The sequence below is a fragment of the Abrus precatorius genome, unplaced genomic scaffold (assembly GCF_003935025.1).
Source record: "Abrus precatorius isolate BTA unplaced genomic scaffold, Abrus_2018 Scaffold6, whole genome shotgun sequence".
Lineage (NCBI taxonomy): Eukaryota > Viridiplantae > Streptophyta > Magnoliopsida > Fabales > Fabaceae > Abrus > Abrus precatorius.
The window spans coordinates 3362250-3384260 of record NW_020874406.1 but is presented as its reverse complement, the minus strand read 5'-3'; the positions used below and the strand labels follow the sequence as shown (position 1 = coordinate 3384260).

Below are 22011 nucleotides of genomic sequence, written 5' to 3'. Positions count from 1 at the left end.
TTCTCCTTCAAATCGCCTCTTTCTCCACTATTTTTGGACGCGACCAAGACTTTGCAACTTCATTCCTCTGTTCTGCGATCCCTATAGCTTTCGCTATGATGACTATGTCTGCTCCGGCAACCTTGTCTGTGTCAGCGACTCTGCTCTGTGCCGGCGACCTTGTTATAGCATAGTGTTCTGCTGTGGTGGCCATCGCAGCTGTATTTGCAGCCAACGTAGCCTAATTCACAGTGCGGCTGGAGTAAAAGTTATTTAGGGTTTAGGGTTTTTTAAGGGTAAAAACAAGACTTCTTATCATTTAAAAATAATTTGGCTTTCCTTTTTTACCCTTAAAGTGGCTCTGTTGTAAGTTTCTTTTAAGGATAAAATATTCTTTAGGGTTTAGGATTTATGAAGCAGATTTTAGGGTTTTTTAAGGGTAAAAACAAGACTTCTCATCATTTAAAAATAATTTGGCTTTCCCTTTTTACCCTTAAAGTGGTTCTGTTTTAAGTTTCTTTAAGGATAAAATAATCTTTTATCAGAATACAATATTTAATCTATCTTTTCCCTCTATGTTTCTGTTCTTAGTATCTCTGATTGAGGTGGGGTGGCTCACTTCTCTCATTTGTCCTCTGGTCTTTATATTTATACTATTTTACATGTATTTATATAATTTTGTAGAATCTTACGATTTGTGTTACGATTCTACGAGTTACGATTTTTCATCTCCTCTCCGATCCTACTTAGAATGTCGATTTTGACTACCTTGAGAGCTAGACCACTTTATTGAGGGGACCCAAATAGAAACAGTCCTTGCTCAGGCTAAGTTTTTTTGGTCAAAAGGACAAAATGCATGGATTTGCCTTTTTTATCTGTGGGGTTGAGGGAGGCACTGTGAGGATCAATGATGCTCTGCTTCACTGGAGATGTGGGGGCCTAAATAGAAAGAGAATAATTGTTGAGGCCAACTTTAAGATTTTTAGTCAAAAGTAAAAGTACATGGAAAATTCACCTTTCTTTTTGTGTTAGTGGTGGAGGCTCTGTGAGGATCAATGATGGGGCACTGCCTCAGTCTGGCTTCACAGGGTAGAGAATATTTCCTGCTACACTTCCAGCCCATCATGCCTGAGTCAAGCGTTTTGAACCATAAGTTTTCTATAAATAACCATCAAAGAATTAACTCATCAAGTAGGAGGATGTGGCTCAGTTGCTGTAACTCATGCATATGTTCTTCTAGTGTTCAGGAAGTATTTTTTCTCTTGTTCTCATCCAGCAGTTATGTTGCTGCCTTGTGACATGGTGACCACAAGTTCTAGTCACAGAAACTTCTCTGCTCCAGTAGGTAAGAGACTGGACTATCCTAGACTCTATTTGTGGGAGCTTCGTACACAGGACTGTCCTTACAAATAAGTTTGGACATCATTGTATGCAACAGTGTTAATAAGCTAATTACATCCTCATGGAATACCAATAGTCAATCTGCAGCTTAGGGAATTTCAAAGTTTATGCTGTTTGTTGGTTGTGAAATGACCATGCTGTGTGCTTCAACTGTTTTTGATAACTTTCCTAAATTGCTGTTAACACGGCAAGATTTATTTATACAGGTGAATTCCAAGGGCCTGCTCTTGTAGCAATCTTTGAAGGTGCTTGCTTGAGTCGAGAGGAATTTTGTAATTTCCAACTCCGTCCTCCATGGCGATTACGTGGCAACACAATTAACTATGGTTTGGGATTGGTTTGCTGCTATTCCATATGTGACCTTCTCTCAGTCATTTCTGGTGGCTACTTTTATATGTTCGATCCTCGTGGTTTGGTACTTGCTGCACCTTCAACTAATGCCCCCTCAGCAAAAATGTTCTCTTTGATAGGTATATTGTATTGATCGTCTAATGCACCTTCTATTAATTATTTTGTTTTATAAAATAAAACAACTTAATTATTCTTTTATTCTTTTTTTCAGTTTGAAGAATGAATTCATGAATTTTGATTATTTATTAATTTTATTGTTAATTTCCCATACAATTTTAGAAAACTAAGTTGTTTATTTTGAGGTTTCAGGAACTGATCTGACACAAAGATTTTGTGATCAATTTAGTCCAATGCTTATTGATCGGAATGACTTGTGGTCATTAGCTGATTCTACCATTATTCGCATGCCTCTGTCATCTGATTGCTTGAACGTTGGACCTGACTTTGGATCTAACAGAATAAGGCATATTACTAACTTATTTATGGATCATGGATCTAGAGCACTCCTGTTCTTGAAGTCAGTTTTGCAGGTAAATTTATAACTTTTCTGCTGTAGATTGATGCAGGTTGGATAAAAAACATGGGATTTGATTAAAATTAATTTTTCTTCTGATTAAAAGTAGATATTAGAACTTGGGGAACTGAATGTTTGTATGGGATATGTGGAGGAAAGGTGGTTTTGAAAGTATTAGGTTGAGCCATTGAGGATTATGGGATATGAGTAATGCATGCTAGATTAGGTTTTGTGGCAAATACAAGTAAGAAATGCTAGGAATTTGACATGGTGATGGTGAAAAGTGTTGTGCTTTCTGCTGGGGAAATACGATTGGGTTGTTGATGCAACTAAGAAATTAGAGTCAAGGATGAGAAAGGAAAATTTCTTTCAGTGTCATAACAGTTGTTTAGGCATCAGGTCCAATAGAAAAACATTACAACACATGCCTGGTGCTAGCTAGGGTTTTTCCATATAAATTTCTTCATTCACTATTTTATAGCTGCTTAATAACTTATTTAGGATTTTTCAGACCTGGGGGCTTTCTTTTTTTCTTTTTTCGAGAGAAATGTGTCTATTGTTTACAACAGTCCAATTTATTCATACCATTAGTGCATTAAGTACAGGATCCAATCAAGTATTAATTACAAAGTTAATTAACCTCAATTAACTATAGATCTAATCAATATTGTCAAGATCGGGATCTTACCTAGGATCGGGAGGGGGGTCAAAAATCGTAAATCGTGGGATCATAAAATAGATCGTAAGATCCTATCAAACATGTAAAACTATACTTAAACATATATAAAAGCATAAAAAATAACATACATAAGGAAATTAACATCAAAGTCACATAACTTAATTAAACATAACTTAAAAGCAATGTTATTAATGGCGGATGGCGGTTCATGGCGGAAACTCAAAAAACTGCCATAAAGTTATGGCGGCCGCCATGGCGGGTTATGGCAGATTTATGGCGGATGTAATAAAATATATAAAAAAATACTATAGGTCACAGAAAATAATAGAAAATAATTAACTAAAAATATATGTAACATAACCTTCAATCTAAAGTATAATTAAATACAAAATATGTAATTATCAAATGTCAAGTTAACAATAAAAATAAAGATTATCAATTTAGTCTTCTTCTTCAACTCCAACATAATCATCCTCTTTCTCATCCACCAAGGCATATCCCTCCTCTTCTTCTCCTTCAGATTGTGGAAGATTAAATTCTAATTCATCTTTTGTTTCTTCCGACATTTCTTCATCTTCTAATTCTTCATCATCATCTTCAAGAACCATTTTCTCTTTTCCTTTTGTTGTTGAACATGCCTTAATCTTGGAAACTTTTGCAGCTTTGATAGTGATACCACTTGATGGATTCTTTCTTTTCTTAGAATGACGCCTAGTATATGTTGTAGGCTCTCCAATTCCAGAAGCTTCATAAACAGTTGCCCAATTTAAAGTGTTATCACCATCAAAAACTAAGTCATTTCCAGCATCCTCATCTAGAGCATCATCATCCATTTCTCCAACCAACCACTCATTACACTCATCAATATCATTGAGTGTAATTGGATCAATTACATCTTTAAGATTGTAACGTTCTTTGAGTTGTTGGTTGTATTTCACATAAACCAAGTCATGTAATTTTTTGTGATCAAGCCTATTTCTCTTCTTCGAATGAATCTGCAACGTGAGTTTAATTATAAGAATATTAATCAGTTTCTCTCTCTAATTTATAAGAGAAAATAGTAGGCTCGAGAGATAAAAAATTACTTGCTCAAAAACACTCCAGTTGCGTTCACATCCGGATGCACTACATGTCAAGCTCAAAATTTTGATAGCTAGTTGCTGCAAATGTGGAGCTGAATGTCCATACATTCTCCACCATTGAGCTATAAAATGAAAGACAAATTATAACTCTGAAGATGAAGTATAACCTTAAAATTAAAATATTGAAGAATTTGATAAATTACCGGGAGCAATGCTTTTTCTTTGTGATTTTGCAAAGTCGTACCCAAAGAGACCACCACAGCTCTTGTAAATTGGTAATTCAAGTAGTATACTTTGTTGCACATCCCGACTTGGCACCAACCTCTTGATACAATCATACAACCCATTTGTAACTTCCAAATCAAATTCAATTTGAGGGTTATCATAGTAAAATTCCGGGTTTAAAATGTGACCAGCATGTAATGGACGGTGAAGCTGACAAGTCCATCTGTTATCAATGATTGCAAACACATCTTTGTATTTACTTTCATTATTTTTGAATGACTTCATGATAGCTTCTTTACTTTTCTCCATTGCTTCATAAATATACCCCATAGCTGGTCTTCTTTCTCCATCAACCAAACGTAACACCCGGACAAGAGGAGCCATGATTTTCAAAGTATACACCACATTATTCCAAAATACAGGATTTAATAGAATTTTTGTTGCTTGCTTCCCTTTAGCTTCCTTTGATAACTTGTTTTTACACCATTCCTCAAAAGTAAACATCTTTCTAAGATTTGCTTTTTCTTGGTGAAGTCTTTCTAATGATAGAAAAGAAGTTGCAAATCGAGTAACTGCATGTCTTACCAATTCCCTCTTGTTTGTAAAATTTCTCAACAAACTCAAGGTACTTGAATGACTGTAGATAAAGCCAACAACCGATATTCCCCTTTGAATTGTCTTCTTTATCAAAGGAAGCTTTCCAATATCTTCAAGCATAAGATCTATGCAATGAGCTGCATAAGGAGTCCAATAAAGATGTGGTCTTTTCGCTTCTAACATCTTACCAGCCAAGACATAATTGCTTCCATTATCCGTTATCACTTGCACAACTTTATCTTCTCCAATCTCTTCCACAAGAGCATCAAGCATCTCAAATAATTTTTCACCGGTCTTCACAAAATTAGATCCATCAATAGACCTTACAAACATAGTACCAGCAGGAGAGTTGACCAAAAAATTAATCAAGCATCTTTGCTTTCGATCGGTCCATGCATCTGATATTATGGAACAGCCATGTTTGCTCCATTGCTCTTTATGATCTTTCATGAGGGAATCGGTATATTCTAGCTCTTTCTTTAGAAGTGGAACTCGAATATCATGATAACTTGGAGCTGGTAAATTTGGACCGAAAGCACCAATAGCTGTAAGCATTTCTTGAAAGCTCTTCATTTTAATGAGGTTAAAAGGAAAGGCCAGCTTGATACCAAAATCGAGCTATGTATTGATGGACCCTTGCCTTGGCTTCTTTGTCACATCGTTCTCTTATATTTGTTTTTCTCAATTTTTCCTTTTTTCTTTTCTCAATTGCACTTTCAGGCTTTCTACAAAACAAGTCCATTGGCCCTTTCTGATTTCCAATGGCAACGCTACGGGTTTGGGTATCCTCTTCATTCTCACTTACATCATAGCATATACCTTCAAAGCTTCTCACATTTGGCATCTCAAAATTATTTTGATTCTTTTTTTCCTTTTGATATGTCTCAATCTCTTTTCTAACTTCTTCCGGACACTTGGGACAAGCTTTCACGTTACCCTTCTTTCCAATTAAATGTTGTTTCACTCTAGTGATTCCCGCACTCATAACTTTTCCACAAAAATTACATACAATGTTGTTTGTATCTCCATCTTTCACCGAATGAGCATATTTCCATCCCGGGTCAGAACGATTAGAAGTTCTTGAACAATTTAATGAAGACTCATGTTGAGCCATGTTAAGAGTAGCTGAAATAAATAGAATTTTTTTTTGAGGAAAAACAGAGAAAAAACAGAGAAAAATAGAAATGTGGGAGAGGTAAAAGTTGAAAGATGGAAAGGGTAAAATTTAAATGGGGGAAATAAAGAAAAAACTGAGAGGAAAAATGAAAAAAAATAACTACCAGAAAAATGGAGTCGCCGGAGATGGAAGTGCAGTCGCCGAAAATGGAGGTTGGAGTCACCGGAGATGCAGCTGCAGTCGCCGAAAATACAGACCGAAATGCACCAAAATAGAAACACAAAGAGCCCAAGAAAATGAGATCTCAGCAACGAGATCTCAGAGAAAGCAGTCGCAGAGAGAGAGAGAGAGAGAGAAGTGGTCGCAGAGAGAGAGAGAGAGAGAGAGAAGTGGTCGCAGAGAGAGAGAGAGATGGAGGGAGCTCAAAGAGATGAGCAGAGTGGAGAGTCAGATCGCAGAGAGTGCGATTGCAAAGAGAGGGAGAGTGAGATCGTAAGGAGAAGAGAGAGAAAAAACCTGGATTTAGGCAGTTGGATTCTGAGCTGGGTCGGATCTGGCCCAAAAGTGCAGAAAATCCATTTTTTTTTTTAAAAACGCCATTTATCACGATTTCCGCCATGGCCGGCCGTTACCGCCATGCTCGTAACGGCCGCCATGGCGCCACCACGTCATTCCGCCACGCCACGCCATCTTCGTAACGGTGTCCGTCATTTCCGCCACGCCATACCGCCATGGCGCCGCCATAACGGCCATTTGACAACACTGCTTAAAAGTCATAGATTCTAGATCCAATACAACACCTAATTAGTCAAACTAGTACTAACCTATTACAATAAATTTTGCAAGCCTCAATCTGGATAATCATCTTCTAAATAGTCATCTTTATCAATATTATTTACATTAGCCTCTTCATCATCATCAGCAAGTGGAAGGTCCAAATCATCCATCGGTGTACTTGCACTAACAACACTACTACTTGCTTCTCCATCTTGAATCAAGTTCTCATCTAAATCCATATCTAATAGTAGCTCATTCTCCTCCTCTACAATCCAGTCATCATCAGAAGCAACATCCTCAATGTCAAAGTTAGGCTCTACAGCTCTACTTGATTGAATCCCCTTTCCTTTTCCACAGTTACCAACTTCCTTCCTAATATTATCTGCCATGCAGCAATGAAAGAACAAAATAAGAGGGGAAATGAAGAACTGAGACCCATGCAGATCTACCCACACAGAACTGAGACATACTCACCCAAATAGAACCGGCACACCCACGGAGAATTGTGAGACAGAGCACCGAACCAGAATAGCAAACCAGAACAGCAAACACTAATCAACACAAAACCAAAAGGAAGAGCAAATCAGAACAGCAAACAGCAACAAACACCGACCAACCAGACCAGCCTGGGTCGCACAGAAGAGGGAAGATGGGAGACTATGTCGCATGGAAGAGAGAAGATGAGAGAAAGGGAAAAAATTACCCTAGAACTATTTTTAAAAACTGGGTCAGAAAAACCCGACCTGGAAATCCAACCCGCAAAAGCCCAACCTAAAAATCCAAGGCCAGAATCTGACCCAGAAACCCACGCCTAGGATCGGATCGGATCACCGATCCTATGGGAGAAAATTGGGATCCCAGCTGATCTTACAGATTTGCGAACCCAGTTCCGATCAAGATCGCAAGGGAGGTTTAGGGTCGTAAAATCGTACGATCTTGTGATTTTAATCGCAATTTTAACAACATTGGATCTAATGAAGGAGTATTTTTTTGGGGGGGTGAATAGTCAAAGCACTAATTAAGTATCTTGGTAATTTTTTTTGTGGATACCTTACCCTCTGTTATTAACTGGCTCTTTTACTTTATCTATTATTAATAGAAAATTCTTTATGAAAGACACCTGTATATTTCCTGTGTTTTGTTTGTTGTTGCTACCTTGTGAGATAACTCTTGTCTGGAATGCTTTCATAAATCTATTTTGAGCCACAGTGAAATTGACATGACTCTTGCCTTTCAGGTCTCAATATCAACATGGGAAGAAGGAGATTCTCATCCATGCCAGAATTTTTCAATAAGCATTGATCCATCATCTTCTGTTTTGAGGAATCCATTTTCAGAAAAAAAGTGGAGAAAGTTTCAATTATCAAGACTATTTAGCAGCTCCAATGCTGTGATAAAGATGCATGTAATTGATGTGAATTTATATTTAGAAGGAAATACAATCATTGATCGATGGCTTCTTGTACTCAGCTTGGGTTCTGGTCAAACAAGAAATATGGCTCTTGATCGGTATGGTTTTAAGTGCAGAATGTGGTGGATATCATGTGGTATTTATGCTCAAATATCATGGATGTCAAAAATGCATCTTGATGTCCTACAATAACTTGGTTTTTGTAATAGAGGACAATGTCATTTGTTGAATCTGTGTTGATGACTTCCTATAACTTGGTTGTTATTTTCCTTTTATCTACTTGATTTAAAAGACCTTTTCACCTGTTGATGGCTCAGCATGAGAAAGCAATCTCAAAAATATAAAATGATTTTTTTAACATGTGCTTGGGCACACAATACAAAAATCAATAAATAGTAATTTTTTATTGAAAATTGTACATTTAATGTTTCAATGCATCAGATTCTTTGACATTGTGTTATTTCTATTAAAACCTTAAACTTACTATATATAGGTTCTTATTGAGTCCCTTGGGCAGGCATAAAAAAAAACACACAAATATGAAACAGAATAAGAATTGGAAAGAGTGAGAAGTTTATGAATGTGGAAGATATTTTCCGTAGTTTGGTCTATTTCTGGATGTTTTTCATTTATTTGGGCATTGCTTCTTTGTCTTGGTCTTAAGCAAGAGTTCATGCTTCAAATTTTTAATTCTGTAGTCTTTTTCAATTAAAGTTTGAAGGAGAGTAAATAAGGCTTGGTTTATGTTTAAATTCAATTACTCATTAACACAATTGAAGTTTCATGTTCCATATTCTGTCTATCTCATGAAAATTCTGTAATCTGAAGTAATTTGTTTGATAGCATCTATTGAACTTCCAAATTTTCTGTTCAGGCGGTATCTTGCCTACAACTTGACTCCTGTTGCTGGAATAGCAGCACTTATATCCAGCAATGGTCATCATGCAAATGTTTACTCAATGAACTCAATTATGGCTCCTTTTCCCTTGTCTGGTTGTATAAACATGCCTGTTACTATCCTGGGTTGTTTCCTTGTGTGCCACAATAGAGGTCGTTATCTCTTTAAATACCAAGACAGAGGGGCTTCAGCTGAGGGCCACTTTGATGCTGGAAATCAATTAATTGAATCTTGGAACAGAGAGCTGATGTCTTGCGTTTGTGATTCCTATGTTGAAATGGTTTTGGAGATTCAAAAGCTAAGGAGAGATATTTCAAGTTCTATAGTTGATTCTAGTTCCAGTTCTGCAATCAGTCTCTCTTTAAAGGCATATGGAGATCAAACCTACTCCTTTTGGCCACGTTCTTTTGAGAGGCATGTTCCAGGTGATCCACTTGATAATCAGGATAAGACTCCTTTAAATAGAACAACAGCTCTTAAAGCTGACTGGGAATGCATTAAAGAACAGGTAATACATCCATTTTATTCTCGTATTATTGACCTTCCAGTGTGGCAGCTGTACTCAGGAAATTTGGTGAAGGCTGAAGAAGGCATGTTTCTTTCACAGCCTGGGAGTGGGTTGATTGGTAATTTACTTCCAGCTACAGTTTGCAGCTTTGTAAAGGAGCATTATCCTGTATTTTCGGTACCATGGGAATTGGTAACTGAAATTCAAGCAGTGGGTTTTTCAGTGCGAGAAATTAGACCAAAAATGGTTCGTGATCTCCTTAAAGTTTCTTCAAAATCAATTGTTCTACGATCAGTTGACATGTATATAGATGTTCTTGAGTATTGTTTGTCAGATTTTCAGCAAGCAGAATCATCCAGCTCAGCCAGAGATAATGATCCTGCTAGTGCCAATGTTCTTTGTCGAGAAACTGATGTCAGAATTACTTCTTCTCAGCCAGAGTCTAATATCCACAGCTCCTTTGGCACAGCCACACAGGGAGCAGCCAGCTCTGGAGATGCACTGGAAATGATGACAAGTTTAGGGAAGGCTTTATTTGATTTTGGTCGAGGTGTTGTTGAAGATATTGGTAGAGCAGGAACACCCTTGGCTTACAAGAATGCTGTGAAAGGCATAGACCAAAATAGGGATCACAAGTTTATATCAATTGCTGCAGAACTCAAAGGTTTACCGTTTCCAACTGCAACCAGCCATTTAAAAAAATTAGGCTTAACAGAACTTTGGATTGGGAATAAAGAGCAGCAGTTATTAATGGTTCCCTTGGGAGAAAAATTTATTCATCCGAAAATATTAGACAGGCCTCTCTTAGGTGACATTTTTTCTAACTGTTCCCTTCAATTGCTGTTGAAACTGCAGAACTTTTCTCTTAATCTGCTGGCCAATCATATGAAACTAATTTTCCATGAAGAATGGGTGAATCATGTAATGGGATCACATATGGTTCCATGGCTTTCATGGGAGAAACTGCCTAGTTCTGGTAGTCAAGGGGGTCCTTCTTCTGAATGGATTAGATTATTCTGGAAAAGCTTTAGGGGCTCACAGGAAGAATTATCTCTTTTCTCTGATTGGCCCCTAATTCCTGCTTTTCTTGGGAGGCCAGTCTTGTGCCGTGTAAGAGAGCAGCATCTGGTCTTCATTCCACCTCCTTTGGAGCAACCAACATTGACAAGTGGGATTTCAGAAAGAGAATCCACTGAAAGTTATGCAGGTGGGGTTAGGGTGTCCAGGGATGGTACTTCTGAAGCTGAGTTAGATTCCTACGTTTCAGCTTTTGAACGATTCAAAACTAGTTACCCCTGGTTGTTGCCAATGTTAAACCAATGTAATATACCCATATTTGATGAGGCATTTATAGATTGTGCTGCTTCAAGCAATTGTTTTGCTATGCCTGGTCGATCCCTAGGTCAAATTATTGCATCCAAACTTTTGGCAGCTAAACAATCTGGATATTTCACTGAACCTACTAACTTCTCAACTTCAAATTGTGATGCACTTTTTTCATTTTTTTCTGATGAATTCTTTTCTAATGGCTCTGGCTATACACGTGAAGAAATTGAAGCTTTGCGTTCTCTCCCTATATATAAAACAGTTGTTGGTTCTTACACTAAGTTGCAAGGTCAAGATCAGTGTATGATCCCTTCAAATTCATTTTTAAAGCCATATGATGAGCATTGTCTTTCTTATGCTACCGATTCAACTGAATGTTCATTTCTTCGAGCTCTTGGGGTTCTGGAGTTGAATGATCAACAGATCTTAGTACGCTTTGGCTTGCCTGGATTTGGGAGGAAACCTCAGAATGATCAGGAGGAAATATTAATATATGTTTATAAAAATTGGCATGATATTCAATCAGATCAATTGGTGGTTGACGCTTTGAAAGAGACTAAATTTGTCAGAAATTCTGATGAGTTTTCGACGGATTTGTTGAAGCCCACAGATTTATTTGATCCAGGTGATGCTATTTTAATATCTATTTTCTTTGGTGAGAGAAGAAGATTCCCTGGAGAAAGGTTTAGTACAGATGGGTGGCTTCGAATATTAAGGAAACTTGGCCTTCGAACTGCTACTGAAGTAGATGTAATAATTGAATGTGCCAAAAGAGTTGAGTTTCTTGGACTTGAGTGCATGAAATCAGGTGATTTGGATGATTTTGAGGCAGACATGTCCAACTCTCCATCTGAAGTTTCACAAGAAGTGTGGGCATTGGGAGGATCTGTCATTGAGTTTGTTTTCTCGAACTTTGCTCTTTTCTTTAGCAACAATTTCTGTGACCTACTTGGCAAGATTGCATGTGTACCTGCTGAACTGGGGTTTCCTAGTGTTGGTTGCAAGAGGGTGCTTGCTTCGTATAATGAAGCTATTTTGTCTAAAGATTGGCCTCTAGCTTGGAGTTGTGCTCCCATTCTGTCCAGACAACACACTGTTCCTCCAGAGTATTCATGGGGAGCTCTCCATCTACGGAGTCCTCCTCCTTTTTCCACAGTTTTGAAGCACTTGCAAGTAAAAAGATACTTTTGGTTTTACATTTTTATATCTGCATTACTTATCTACATGCATTTATGCTAGCTCTGTTTTTCCCTAGGTAATTGGGAGAAATAGAGGTGAAGATACTCTTGCTCATTGGCCCATTGCTTCAGGAATGAACATTGAGGAATGTATCTGTGAGATTTTGAAATATTTAGACAAAAATTGGGATTTGCTTTCTTCCTCAGGTGCTTCACTATTCTCACCTATTCTTTTTGGGCTACGGGTTGAGGGAAAATAGTGGTGTCTGTTGCTACCAACCTCAAATATAGTACTTTTTATTTTCTATTTAATGCTGCATTGCTCTTGGGGGTTGACATGATAATGTTTTAGGTGGAGCCATTGTGATCATCCCGTTATTCTTGTTAGATATTGAACCATTCTTGAGCACTTACCTAATACCTAACAACCTGTGCTTCTGAGAGAATTTGATTCTGACCTTTTATGAGTCTTGCAAATGCACGTGATGGATGCTAACATACAGTTTTTATTTTGTGGTTGACAATGATTGTGAATATTGAACTTAAATCTTGGGTTTTTGTGGTTGTAGAGGGCAAGATAGGGGAGTAACACAGGTTCTGATTGCAGAAGCAGCCTCTCCGCTCACAAGTCCTGCCAGGCTTGTGAGGGGAATGTAATTTGGTTTAGAGTGGATTGGCTGGTTCTACTCTTTCCTCCTCTGCCTATCTAGACTCTAGTTATCTCTAACTTTTAAGATATATTTGTCTGAGTGTTTGGATAAAATAATTTAGGAAGGGAATATAATTTTTATGTGAATTTAAAATACTTTTTCACACAAAAATGTTGTGTTTGGATACTTATTCAAAAGATTTTTAAATTTATGATAATTTAAACGAGAACCTAACATTGGCAGTTTGTGCTTTGTGCATTGGGATGCCTTTGTTGTTTTGGTTGAAGGATGGACTGGGAAACTTCTGTGAATATTATTACTAGTTGTCTTTGTTTTGTTGGTTAATTTGGTTTAAGAATGGGTTGGTTGGTTCTACCCTTTCCTCCTATGCTGCTCTACTTATCTCTAATTTTTAGGATCAATTTGACAGTTCTTTGGTTGATTTACGTATAAAAATCAAATCCTTTCCTCTAATGCTTCTATGGCTGATTTACATATAATTTATGAATTTCTCTTTGGACTAATCCCTGGGGTGAAATCCAGTGGTTTAGACTGTCTTTAAGGTATTGGATGATTAGATTGATGGCATTTTCATAATATTTGGATTTGGTTATTCAGTATTCTTCAGTAGTTTAATCTTTTGAGTTTTGGTGAAATGTTTTAGAGGATGGGAAAATTACGAGGACATTCAATGGACTAGTGTGGCAAAGAAATTGTGACATTCTCTTATTTGAAGACTTGAATAGGAAAGGAGTTTGGGTCTACAGAACTTGGCTTGCAAAAATTCTATTTTCATGATAGGTCTTATTAGAAATATATACCTCTTTGATGGTCTAATTATTTTTTGGCTTAAATATATTTGTAGTCCCTTTAAATATTACTATTAAAAAACTTGGGCCTAACTTACTCTCAAAAGCTAGCTCATAAGAAGAGGATTATTCTAGCCCTTATAAGGAGTGTTAAGAAACTTGGACCTAACTCATTTCTAAAAGCTAGCTCATAGGAAGAGAGAGAAGAGGACTATCCTAGCTTTTATAAGGAGTATACTGGCTTTATTTCTAACCAATGTAGGACATCTTAACACACTTTCCTCACGCCCACGACTGGACATCTGGTGCATGAAATTTGTAGGACTGAATATTTAGTTCCAACAGGACTGGACATCTATGGGTAGCTCAACATTCAAATTGGATAGGCTTTGATGCTATAATAAGAAACTTGGGCTTAACTCACTTCCAAAAGCTAGCTCATAGGAGGAGGACTACTCTAGCCCTTATAAGGAATATACTAGCTCTATTCTTAACTAATGTGAGACATCTTAACACTATCTATTGGGTAAAAGGAGTTTAGGTAGGAGCCTCACAACAAGGACACCACAATGTAACTCTAAAACCTTAAGGCAATGGGTGCATGGATTCATATCCTTATAGACCCCTAACTTGCCCATATCCTATTCTCTGTGAGACACAATTCACACTTAATTCCAACACTTCTCCTCAAGTATGAATCTATCTATTTCATATTGGCTCCTTCTCTAGCGAAAGTTTTCTCTATCACGAGTATCCATGGTCTATACTAGAGCAATTCTTGCTCTCTTCCACGTGGGCTATCGTCCACTCAACGATACATTTTGGGCTCCACACCCTTCACATGTGAGTGCCACCAGCTCTCTACTTAGGCTCATCTAGTGTCATCGTTTTTCCTGCGGTGTACTCTTACACTAATCATGGCTCATCTGCTTGTTTGAGCCGGTCACCTGAAATGATCTAGTTTTGATACCACTGATGGGTAGAGGAGTTTAGGTAGGGAGCCTCACAAGTAGGACACCACAATGCAATCCCAAAACCTTAAGGCAATGAGTGCATGGGTCTATCTTCTTATAGACCGCTAACTTGTCCATATCTCATTTTATGTACGACTCAATTTACACTTGATTCAAACAATTACCAAATTTGGTTTTAGTCCTTTAAATTGTTTTTATTAGTTTTGGTTCTTATAAATTTTATAATTTTTGAAAATGGCTCATTACTTATTGGAATTATGTTGTTATAGTAATATTATAAATAGGAAAATTAGTATTTTTGTAATTATAGTAACTTCTTATTTTGTATCAATAATTCCTATTATAAATGTGTTCCGATATGTAGTCAAGACACACGGGTTCATCCTGATTCTTGTTCTCTTTTCTCAACATGATATCAAGAGCCTAACAAGGAGGAAACCATAATCCATCCTTTCCTTGTGGGCCCATTGCTCATAGGGGTAAATTTTTTTTGAGACTCTCTGATTACTACCAGCAACTTTTCTGCATGCTTTTTTCTTTTTTTACCAGCTTTCTCTCCTGTGGCGCATCCAACACTGTCTCCGGCTACTGCTTGTTTTGTGCTGTTATCCTCCAATCTGTCCTTTATTCTTCGATCTAGGTTACAGATCCCTAATTTTTTATGCATTTCTTTTCCTGTTTGGTACTGTTCACGCTGTGCCATGGCTGCCTCTACTCCTTCCTACATCAAAATTCAGCAACTGCCAACACATGCTCCTTCACCCACATACAGTGGCTTTCTTCGATGGGAGGAGTGTCAGGCCTTTGGTCCCACTGCTTTTGTTGTGCACACGGGTAATTCTTTTGTTGGTATCTCTCCCTCTTCCTCCTTGGACCATGGGTCCTTGGTTCTAGGGCCACTAACCACATCACTAGTAATAAATTCTTTTTCTCCAATGTTTCTACATTTGATTATTTACCCTCTGTCACAATGACTAATGAGTCCCAAACACAATCTCAGGGTATTGGTAGTGTCCACCCTTTTTCCCGGATCCCCTTTTAACTTTCCATTAGTCATCTCACTCGTTCCCTTCATTGTGTTATCTCTTTGACCAAAGATTCTGTTTACCTGCAGGACCGGAGCTCAGGGAAGATGATTGGCATCGGATGTGAGTCTTATGGTCTTTACCATTTAAATGCTTCTGCTCATGCTGGTTCGGTAATTGATTTACCTCTTATTCATGCTCAGTTAGGACATCCTAGTTTAACCAAGTTACAACACTTACTACCAAGTCTTCCTAAGTTATCTATTTTGTTCTGTAAGTCGTGTTAATTAGGAAAACATACTCATTCTTTTATTAGGTGTGTCCATCGATGTTCTACTTCTCCCTTTTCTTTAGTTCACACTGATGTGTGGGTTATAAGTCGTACTGTATCTACTTTAAGTTCAAAATATTTTGTTATTTTTATTGATGATTATTCTAAATGTACTTGGTTATTTTTAATGAAAGATTGTTCTGAGTTTTTCTATTTTTAAGACTTTCTTCTTGAAATTGAAACTCAATTTGGTGTTTCAATTCATACTTTACAATGTGATAATGCTCGTGAGTTTTTATCTAATCAATTTCAATATTTTATGGCTTCTAATGGTATCATTCATAAGACCTCTTGTGCCCATACTCTACAAACAAAATGGGGTTGCTGAATGAAAAAATATACATCTTATTAAAACTGCTCATACTCTATTGTGTCATAGTTAGGTTCCTCTTTTGGAGTGATGTTCTCACCATGCTCTCACAAATGTGTTTTTCTAGGTTAAGCTAGGTCTCAGAAAGGTTATAAGTGTTACTCTCCAGCTCTTCGTCGCTGTTTAGTTTCAGTTGATGTCACCTTCTTTGAATTTGTTTCTTTCTTTAAACCCAGTTCTCCTGTTTCAATGTCTTAGTCTCCTGCTTCTCCTCTTCTAGCTTCTGTGCCTTTCCATTATTTTCCACCAGAACCATCTCATGCTTCTGCCGCACCACCTCATTCACACCCTCTGCAGCTATATCACCATCGCCAGCCCCTCTCTATACGGCCAATAATTTCTATTATAAATATATGTTCTAATGTGTGGTCAAGACACACGGATTCATCCTATGTTTTTTGTTCTCTTTTCTCAACATTACTATTTTGCAATGATGTGGCATGCTTCTAGTCATTTCATCTTAGGGATCATTCTAAGGTGACAAGTACTGTTGTCATGTTATTAGTAAGGGGTAACATGGACTATTTTAAAAAGTTTTAAAATTTTTGAGGAATAAAATTGATAAAAACTCTTTCAAAGGACTAAGAACCAAATTTAGCCATATTTCTAAGGACTAAAAACATGTTTTACCCTTATTTTATTTGAAGATAAATCCTCAATAGGATTGAAATTCATTTGAAATTGCACCTTCCGATGCTATTTCCCTAGTTGTGGGTTAATTGGGAAATAGGAGTTTATCTCTTTTTGCATTGTACAGTGGCTACTTTCTTATGGCATAATCTGTTTGGAGTTCTATTTTGAATGAAAATACAGGCCAAAAGCTTCGTGGCAAGGTGGAATTTATTCTGGTCATTGGTGTATTTGGTTGGGGAAGTGCTTAAATGACCCTTCTTAATTTTTGGAAATAGTATTGTGTCTGTTTTGCCCACTATTTTTAAGTCTTATCATGGAAGTTTCCTAGTCATATATGCTGATGCTGAGATTTTCAATTTTAAGCATTTTAGGCTCTGTTGTGTTTTATTTTCCCTTTTCAGTGGGATATTTTTTCAACCACCATTGTATGTTTTCCTTTCACTTTCTATAATTACCAGACCTGACCACCTTGGCATCATTTGTCTTTGAATTTCCTCTCATGCTCTGTTGAATTGATTAAGCACTTTTGCTTAGGTTGTTGATCTAATGATGTATCATGTATTAAAAAAAGCATAAAGATGGTATATGCATTATATTGATGAATTTTTAATCACTTTTGCATTTCCAGATGTGGCATCGCTTCGTGAAGTGGCTTTTCTTCCTGTTGCAAATGGAACGCGGCTTGTGACTGCTGATGCTCTTTTTGCTCGTTTGATGATTAATTTGTCTCCATTTGCTTTTGAACTTCCTGCTGTATATCTCCCATTTGTAAAGATTCTTAAACATTTGGGACTTCAGGACATGCTAACACTTTCTGCTGCAAGTGATCTTCTATTAAATCTTCAAAAAGCTTGTGGATATCAGCGTCTAAATCCCAATGAACTACGAGCTGTGATGGAAATTTTAAATTTCATTTGTGATCAGATTTTTGAGGGGAACACATCTGATGGGTCAAACTGGAAATCAGAAGCCATAGTTCCTGATGATGGCTGCAGACTTGTTCATTCGGCATCCTGTGTCTATGTTGATTCTTATGGTTCTCGATATGTAAAATGTATCAATACTTCAAGAATTAGATTTGTCCATGCAGATCTTCCTGAGAGAGTCTGTATTGTGCTAGGCATAAAAAAGTTGTCCGACATCATCATAGAGGTACCTAGATTTAAGATACATTTTCCTATTTAATGTTATATAGGTTTTGTCTGCAAATGGCTTTTACTTACTGCAATGTTTCTGTTTTGGATGTTTAGGAACTAGATGACAATCACACATTAGAGACTTTGGGATCTCTAGGGTCTATTTCTCTGGAGACCATCAAACAGAAGTTATCAAGCAAATCTCTTCAAATTGCTGTATGGACTATTGTTAATAGCATGGGCAGTCATGTTTCTGCATTCAATAGCTTTTCATTGGAGGAGCTAGAACGCTTATTGATCTCTACTGCAGAAAAACTGCAATTTGTTAAGAGTCTTAAGACAAAATTTATGCTTTTGCCCAATTTAGTAGATGTTACTAGGACAGGCAAAGATTTCACCATCCCAGAGTTGAAGAATGAATCTGGACATCAAGCACTTTATTTTATGAATCAATCAAGAACCTGTATTCTAGTTGCTGAACCACCAACTTATATTTCCCTTTTTGATCTCATTTCTATTATAGTCAGCCAGGTATTAAGCTCTCCTGTCATATTGCCTTTTGGATCCTTACTTGGTTGTCCTGAAGGATCAGAGATTTCAGTTCTTAATGTTTTAAAACTTTGCTCTGATAAGAAAGAAGTTGAACCCATAAATGGCAGCAGCAATATGGTTGGCAGGGAAATATTGGCACAAGATGCCCGTCTTGTTCAGTTCCATCCATTGAGACCCTTTTATTCTGGTGAAATAGTGGCATGGCGGTCTCAACATGGTGAAAAATTGAAATATGGTAACGTTTCTGAAGATGTAAGACCATCCGCAGGTCAAGCTCTGTACAGACTTAAAATTGAAGTTGGGACAGGGGTTATTCATGCTTTGCTTTCATCACAAGTATTTTCATTTAAAAGTGTATCAGCAAGCAGTCCCCTGAAAGAAACATTGGTGCATGATAGCCCTGTATTAGACAGTAACAGGCCCCGAGTTGATGTCCCAGAGAGTTCAGGAAGGGGAGAGAGCTACTCTCAGGTTCAGCCCTTGAAACTTGTTACTAATTAGAATTTTTTGTTTCTGTATATTTGCATTCATTATGGGAATTGTAATTCATGATCCATCCTTTGCTTTCCAATAACGCACATGAACAGTGTGTCAGCACACATGAGAGAGATATCTTTTAGTTGTTACGGTTGGGAAGAAACATGAAGCATGCAATTAAGAATATTTTCTTGCTTAGTTTGGGGCAAAGGTCATTGAATCAAGCAGATAAGATCAGTTTGGATAAAATTTTCATCAAGTACTCTTGGGAGTAAAAAAAAAAAAAAAAGGTAAAATGAATCAAACTTTTCTAAAATTTGAAATAAACTTATGCACTTTACTTCTATAGAAGCTTTCTCAACTAACTTCTACTGAAGCTAAACTGCATAACTTGATTTTAACTAATGGGAGAAGTTTGATTCATTTTATCTCACTATTTTCTTTCGATATGGAGTTTGTTCAAACAGGGCCATAATCCTTTTATCTTCCTGTAATTGTTGCATATCTCATTAGCCCCCAAAACATATTTATTCATGTTGTGACATTTTTTGTATTGCTTGTATGTCTCATTGTGCTTAATCTAAATGAGATATCTTTGTGTGCACAGATGCAGCCTGTTAGAGAGCAGTCTGACAAAGTATCAGCTGCAGAACTGGTGCAGGCTGTTAATGAAATACTCTCTGCTGCTGGGATCAAAATGGATGTCGAGAAGCAGGCTCTACTTCAAAGAACAATAAATTTGCAAGAAAATCTCAAAGAATCTCAGGCAGCGCTTCTGTTGGAGCAGGTTGGTGGTTTTAATTTTAGTACTGCAATTTCTGTGCAATTGTATGCTGTTATGAACGGGGACACATGATAATCTTGAAATTTTTCTGTTTCTTTATCATATAATCTATTATCAATATGAATGTTTTTGATGTTTCAATTCCTGGTATTAAATCAATTGATATTTCCTTGAACAATAAGTTTCACACACCTCTTCCATTTCTTTTCCACCCTGTAATTAATATTTTCTGTCTGAATAGGAGGGCATTCTTTATTTTCCACTTATTTGAAACCTGTTTCTAGTTTTGTTGAGTATGAGTATGACAGATACAAACCTGTTAGTTATCACATATCAAACATGAAAAGTTTGAAGATTTTTTTGCATTGCAGACTCAACTATCTTTTAAGTAGGTTTCTAATTGGGGATTTGGATATCATTGCCTACTGATGTATGGATTGAGTCAGATATTATAAGGAAGCATGCCACTTCTAACAATCAATTGAAGAAAATTGCATCTATATTGCTTAAAAGTTTTTTAAGGCTTTGGAGATGGTTTTATTATAGATTAGAAAAAAGTGATTGTAGTTTGCTTGATGCTTTGTAATGCATATATCTGGTAGCGTATATGATAAGTTTTAAATGACATGATATAATGCATTGTATAGGAAAAGGTTGAGAAGGCAACAAAAGAGGCTGATACAGCAAAAGCAGCATGGATTTGTCGGGTTTGTCTTAGTGCTGAGGTTGATATAACAATAGTTCCTTGTGGTCATGTATTGTGTCGCAGATGTTCTTCTGCAGTATCAAGATGCCCTTTTTGTCGGCTTCAGGTTACAAAGGCTATCAGAATTTTTCGTCCATAATAGCTCCAATTATTTTGGTGATCGTTTGGACATTGTCCAAGTTCCATTCGCCAATAGAGGCTAACTGATATTAGCCAAGATTTAATCAGCTACATTAGACTGGGACGTGAATAGAATATTTTGCGATTTAGCACAAGAATGGGGAACTTTTGACGTTTGAAGTAAATAGCCTCAGTGAAAAACAGGAAAGGTTTGGTCAATTACATTTACCTCTTAACGGTCACTTCTTTTAATATCACAAATGTCATGTTTTGGATTGATAGAAGATGGAGTAAGAAATGGAATTGATTAAAATAGAATGGACCGGAATAAAACGTGATGGAGTAAAGATTCCATTAAATTGTTTGGATGTATTAGGATGGAATAAAAAAATTTATTTTAATTATTTAGATAGTAAACGGAGTGGAATGAATTGTATTTTTTTTATTCATATAATATTCTAACCTTAAAAACATGTATTTCTATACTTCACTGTATTATAAATTTAGCAAAATGACTATTATCAAATAAAAGATAATTACAAGTATAAAGTTAAATTAGAACCTTCCAAATGCTTTTTTTTTTTTTGTATTAATCTTACTTTTTTTTCACTTCTAATTTAATATTTTAATATCTGTACTGCTAACATTCCGATTATTATAATTGTTTATTCTTTACTTATTTAGACAATACTAAGTTTCATGGAAAAATGAAAAGTAAAAGGTTGAGAGGGAGAAAAGAACATCTTCATGTTATGATGACTCTGGTGTTTGCCTAACACTTCTAAGTATAACATTTCGTTATAAATGCCATTGCCAGGCCCAGAAATAAAACATACTAAGATTGTTTCAAATTTTGTTGTGGGTACTTCTAAGGAATTTGTGTGATTATTTTTTATTTTGTTTAGTTTTGAATTTCAATCATAACTATGTTATGATTTTCTTTTTTCTGAATATTACACAATTTTTTTTTTTGCATAATTATTTTGATTTTCACTTGATTTTTTTATTGACTACAAAAAATTACTTTTGATATTAGTCATGTTGTAAATTATAATTTTTTGAAATATTGAAGATGAATGAAATTATTGTTATTATTTACTCAATTGGTAAAATATTTGAAAAAGTATAATTAAATATGTTGTGACGATGCAATTAACAATCCAATACACGCCGTAAAAAAAATCTCAAATCGTAGTATTTTCATGGTAAACAAAAACAAAATATGACAATTATATTTAGAATATGCACATGTACAAAATGATTTTAAAATAACAAATTTAAAATATATTAAATTAAACTTAATTAATATGATAAGTTAAATTAAAATTTGATATACTAGTATAATAGTTTTTCACAAATTGTAACAAATACATCTTTTAATTGCAAATATTTTAAGTATCC

The 22011-nt window shown here is 36.3% G+C and overlaps 1 protein-coding gene across 1 annotated transcript in view; it reads left to right on the top strand.

Annotated features, from left to right (window-relative positions):
• The window catches only part of LOC113868414 (sacsin), a 36028-nt gene extending 14874 nt beyond the window's left edge, over positions 1-21154 (top strand). The window contains exons 5-14 of the mRNA XM_027503971.1: positions 1587-1850; positions 2041-2261; positions 7960-8231; positions 9008-9939; positions 10009-12038; positions 12121-12250; positions 17464-17987; positions 18086-18994; positions 19608-19787; positions 20432-21154. Of these exons, the coding sequence (XP_027359772.1) occupies positions 1587-1850; positions 2041-2261; positions 7960-8231; positions 9008-9939; positions 10009-12038; positions 12121-12250; positions 17464-17987; positions 18086-18994; positions 19608-19787; positions 20432-20629 (5660 nt within the window). The 3' untranslated portion in view covers positions 20630-21154. The remainder of the gene's footprint in view (positions 1-1586; positions 1851-2040; positions 2262-7959; positions 8232-9007; positions 9940-10008; positions 12039-12120; positions 12251-17463; positions 17988-18085; positions 18995-19607; positions 19788-20431) is intronic.
• The last annotated feature ends 857 nt before the right edge of the window (positions 21155-22011 follow it).